We start from the raw sequence: 4,921 nt of genomic DNA, 5'->3' as shown, positions 1-4,921 counted from the left end.
TGGAGAAGAAATCGTGATCGACAGAGACATAATCGCAAGCCTAAGGTTTCGAACGCTTTGATACCATAACAAAATAGAGAAGAAGAACAAAGGATAATAGTCTCACAGATCTATCCATTATTGAGATTTCGGCATTTAAATAGTAGTCTTAAAACTAATATATCAATATTATAAAAATACCATTATTCAACAATAACAACTGGAAAATGAATAACAAAAAATAAAATACAAACTACCAACAACTAAAATTCTAATATACAAAACTTGGAAGTAAAATAGGATGAATTAAAAACCAAACTACTCTCTTAAAAGCATTCCACCCCCAATGCCAGCATCAATGGATCCCTTGAACCTCCTTTGTCTCTTTTCTTCCTTGTTTTCCATCTTTGTCTTCGCGTTCACAGCCGATACCATTAACAAGACGCACTCTCTTGCCGACGGCCAGACCTTGGTTTCATCCGGGGGAAACTTCGAATTGGGATTCTTCACTCCGGGGGTTTCCAAATACCGGTACGTCGGAGTATGGTACCGGAAGATACCGGTGAAGACTGTTATCTGGGTTGCCAACAGAGACGCGCCACTTCCTGATAATTCCGGTTCCTTGAATCTCACCGAACAAGGAATCCTCTTACTTCTCGATGGCAGCAACGAGGTTGTGTGGTCGACCAACACCTCGACTTCCCCAAAGAATCCGGTCGCCCAGCTGCTGGATACCGGCAATCTGGTCGTCAGAGAAGCCGACGACGAAAACTCAGATCACTGTTTCTGGCAGGGCTTCGATTATCCGACGGATACTCTTCTTCCCGAGATGAAGATGGGGCTGAGCCTCACCACCGGCTGGGAGCGCCACCTCACGGCGTGGCGAAGCCAGGATGATCCGGGAAAGAGTGACTTCACTTTCCGGTGCGATATTCAAGGTTACCCACAATTGATCCTGAGCGATGGCTATAGGGAGCTGTTCCGAGCCGGGATGTGGAACGGCCTCCGATTCACCGGAACGCCGCCCCTCAAACCAAATTCGATTTATTCCCACGAATTGGTTATAAAGAAGGACGAGATTTACTACCGCTATCACCTCCTTAGTTCGGTGGTTTCGAGGTTTACGCTGACCCAGAACGGCGTCATGCAGCGGTACACGTGGGTTGACCGGAGCCAGCAATGGATGCCGTACTTGACGGCGCCGGCCGACGACTGCGACAACTCCAAGCTCTGTGGCCCGTACGGAAGCTGCAACATCAATAACATGCCGGTTTGCAGGTGTCTGGTAAAATTCGTGCCCAGAAGCCAGGTGATTTGGGACTCTGGAGATTGGTCCAACGGCTGTGACCGGAAAGTGCCGATCACAGATTGCCGGAGTAAGGTCGGATTTCTCAAGTACTCCGGCTATAAATTGCCGGATACGAGGAATTCCTGGTACGACAGGACCATGACTTTGAACCAATGCAGAGACAAGTGCTTGAACAATTGTTCCTGTACGGCTTATTCGAATCTGGATGTGAGAAATGGAGGGACTGGATGCTTGCTTTGGTTCGACGAACTGGTTGATATGAGAGAGGTGAATGAAAATGGGCAAGATATCTACATAAGAATGGCTTCCTCTGAGTTGGGTAAGTATCCATTACCACTACTGGTTTTTATTTTGTAATTGAAAAGTTCGTTGTATAGAAACTTGCAATTTGAGTGATTGAGAGAATAAAGAAACAGACAACTTTGGTTGTGACTAGTGGCTGTTTTGATTGTTTGGTTTATGGGTTGATTCAACAGATGGAGATGGGGGGTTCAGTGGCACGAAAAGGAACATAGTAATTGTTATATTGGCTTTGTTCATTGGACTTCTGCTGGCGGGTCTGAGCCTAAAGTTGCATCTCAGGAAGAAGAAGAAGAAGAAATCACAGATGAGGATAGAAGGTATTGGAATGATCGTTTCCTAGGTTCCTTTTTCGATTTCAAAGGAACAAAAACGAACAAATTCGCAGTTACGACTTTTCACATCCTGCAGGAAGTATAATACCCAACACTGGACAAGGCTATACTGAAAAGAGCGAGAAGGACGATCTAGAGCTGCCATCATTCGACTTGGCTACAATAGCTAGCGCCACAAATAGCTTCTCGATTAACAATAAGCTCGGGGAGGGGGGATATGGGCCGGTCTATAAGGTAAAAATGCAATGCTAGCTCTGAGCTCTGCATCAAGAAGAGGAATTATATCTGCTGACAGTTGAAATGGTAATTCGCAGGGTATGTTGGAGGGAGGACAAGAAATAGCTGTGAAGCGGCTCTCAAAGCATTCTAGCCAGGGACTCGACGAGTTCAAGAACGAAGTCATCTGCATTGCCAAGCTGCAGCACCGGAATCTTGTCAAGCTTCTGGGATGCTGCATTGAAGGAGGAGAAAAGATGTTGATCTATGAATACCTGCCCAACAAGAGCCTGGACTATTTCATTTTCGGTAACCAAAACAAGTCCAGTCTTGAACCTACATCCAGCAATCCTTATTTCTTTTCCTTCTGTTGATTTGAAAATGGAACAAGATATATGGTGGTGCTCTTCCATATGAACTTGCAAAAACTGATCTTGGACTAACTCGGGCAAAAATTTGGCCAGATCAACTGCAAAGCAGACAACTGGATTGGCCAAAGCGGTTCAACATTATCAATGGGATTGCCCGTGGGGTTCTCTATCTTCATCAAGACTCCAGACTAAGAATTATTCACAGAGATCTCAAAGCGAGCAACATTTTACTAGACAGTGAAATGAACCCAAAAATTTCAGACTTTGGAATGGCTAGAAGTTTCAGAGGAAATGAGACCCAAGCTAACACAAGCAGAGTTGTGGGGACACAGTAAGAATCTCTATAGCGTTTCTAATCTAATTCACTTACATTTTTTTTTTTTTAAAAATTGTCTCTTCATCAAGTCCCTTTGCTACAGTGGTTACATGGCTCCAGAATATGTCGTCGATGGTCTATTTTCGATAAAGTCAGATGTTTTCAGTTTTGGTGTTTTGGTGTTGGAGATCATAAGTGGGAAGAAGAATAGAGGATTCTTTCATCCAGATCACTACCTCAACCTCCTTGGACATGTGAGTGTTAATTAAAGAGCATTGTTAGCTTTGGTATAAGAAATTAACATCATGGTATTTTAATTTTAGGATTGAATCATACACAAAAATCGGAAATAAGATCACACAGATACATAAACATAGCTTGGTCTCAAAAAACCTACTTCCATGATCCTAACATAATAGAATAAACGCACTGGATCAATCATTAATCAAAATTTTTGAATGAAAAAACTATAAAACCCTCCCAACACATGGTTTGAATTGAATAACAAAATTATAATTATGCAGGCATGGAGACTCTTCCAAGAAGACAGATCAATGGAAATGATTGAAGAGCCGTTGAGGGAATCGAGCTACTTATCGGAAGTGATGCGGTCAATCCACGTGGGCCTTCTGTGCGTGCAGCGAAGCCCGGACGACAGGCCGAGCATGGCGGCGGTGGTGCTGATGCTCGGCAGCGACGGCGCGTTGCCGGAGCCAAAGCAACCTGGCTTTTTCACGGAGAGGAATCCGTTGGACGTTATTTCCTCGTCGACTCAGGATGGATCGGCTTCAGCCAATGAAATCACCATTACTCTGTTAAGTGCTCGATAGAATTAATTAGAAACACGCACGCCTTGTTGCGCTCTCTCTCTCTCCCTCTCTCTCGATATATATATATATATATCTCCAATTCAAGCATTTTTGTTGACGCCAAAAGGCCTTCTCTTTTCTTGAATTGAGTTTTATAAACCAGTTTTATGCTGGGAGAAGATACTACATATTATTAGATCATCAGACAAGTCAACAAATAAAATCCATCCACGGTGTATGCTTGTGGTATTAGACGAACCAAGCAATATAAAACAGTAGAAGAGTACAAGATTTTACTTTGCAAAGTGTTAACTTTGCGGTTATCATGGGATAAGTTTCTTAGTAGGCAAAGTGATAAGGGATTGAAATTTGAATTTGAATCAAATTTCTCCACGTTTTGATTTTTAAAGGGGTATATATTTGTGTGATATTTATATATAGACAGAATAAAAAAAAAAGGTAGCCAACTATGATTCAATTTTTTGGTCTCATACACCATCTTTGATATCATTATTTCGAGTCTTGGATGGACAAGAGGTGGACAGAAGAAAGAAAACTTTTATAGTTTTCTTCAGCAAAGGTTGTTACACAAATCATGGTTCAATTCTTTCGCTCTGATTTAGGTGTATATATATACCGTATGTTATTTTAACAATGTTTTTTAGTGGTATCAGAGTTTTGTTATTTGTCTACGCTGTTGTGATTGACCATTCGAGCAATGGTTTTAGTAATTTGTGATTTTTTTTTTTTTTGCATAAAATTGTTTATTTTCTATTTGTTTGCTAACCAGCCATGGCCAAGGCTCTATCATTGGCGACCGTGTGCATCGCAACCAATGGGATTGCTCATGGGTCTTCCTTGCTGTGGCTGAGGCTGTAATACCCCGAAAGTCCAAAGTCCGGTATAAGAAAGAACTTTAGAGAAGTTAATATATATATCGAAGATAGTAAGGAAGGAAATGACACCAGCTGAATACCTTTTGGGTTGAATGTGGATAAAGAACTCCCAGGTTAAGCGTGCTTGAGTTAGCGTAGCTCAAGAATGGGTAACCCTTGAGAAGTTCACGTAGGCCCATGAAGGGTAAGTTGATACGGTCCTTTCTATCATTCGATGCAGGATGTTACATGTGGTATTAGTGCCGACCCTTGGTGAAAGCGTTCCAATGAGGGCGGGGAGTGGTGCCGGGGCATGAGGGCCTAAACAAGGAACGGTTCTTGACAGCCTTCTAGGATAGCGCCCCCAAAGGGGAGAAGATATGAGACCAGTAGTAAGATCACATAACGAAG

The 4,921-nt window shown here is 42.6% G+C and overlaps 1 protein-coding gene across 1 annotated transcript; it reads left to right on the top strand.

Annotated features, from left to right (window-relative positions):
• Positions 1–315: 315 nt before the first annotated feature.
• LOC127810838 (G-type lectin S-receptor-like serine/threonine-protein kinase At4g27290) lies at positions 316–3,767 on the top strand. The gene is made up of 7 exons (XM_052350400.1): positions 316–1,607; positions 1,765–1,908; positions 2,000–2,157; positions 2,238–2,448; positions 2,604–2,841; positions 2,930–3,080; positions 3,351–3,767. The coding sequence occupies exons 1-7, from the start codon at positions 326–328 to the stop codon at positions 3,654–3,656; spliced, it is 2,490 nt and encodes an 829-aa protein (XP_052206360.1). The 5' UTR covers positions 316–325; the 3' UTR covers positions 3,657–3,767.
• Positions 3,768–4,921: the final 1,154 nt, after the last annotated feature.

The sequence above is a fragment of the Diospyros lotus genome, chromosome 10 (genome assembly GCF_014633365.1).
Source record: "Diospyros lotus cultivar Yz01 chromosome 10, ASM1463336v1, whole genome shotgun sequence".
Classification (NCBI taxonomy): domain Eukaryota; kingdom Viridiplantae; phylum Streptophyta; class Magnoliopsida; order Ericales; family Ebenaceae; genus Diospyros; species Diospyros lotus.
Note: the sequence above shows the minus strand (reverse complement) of the source record. Positions and strands in the feature narration are given on the sequence as shown.

Coding starts and splice junctions, on each gene's coding strand:
- LOC127810838 (XM_052350400.1), top strand. CDS start 326: ATGCCAGCATCAATGGATCCCTTGAACCTCCTTTGTCTCTTTTCTTCC. Junction 2,449..2,603: donor CCTGGACTATTTCATTTTCG/GTAACCAAAACA, acceptor AAATTTGGCCAG/ATCAACTGCAAAGCAGACAA. Junction 3,081..3,350: donor ACCTCAACCTCCTTGGACAT/GTGAGTGTTAAT, acceptor ATAATTATGCAG/GCATGGAGACTCTTCCAAGA.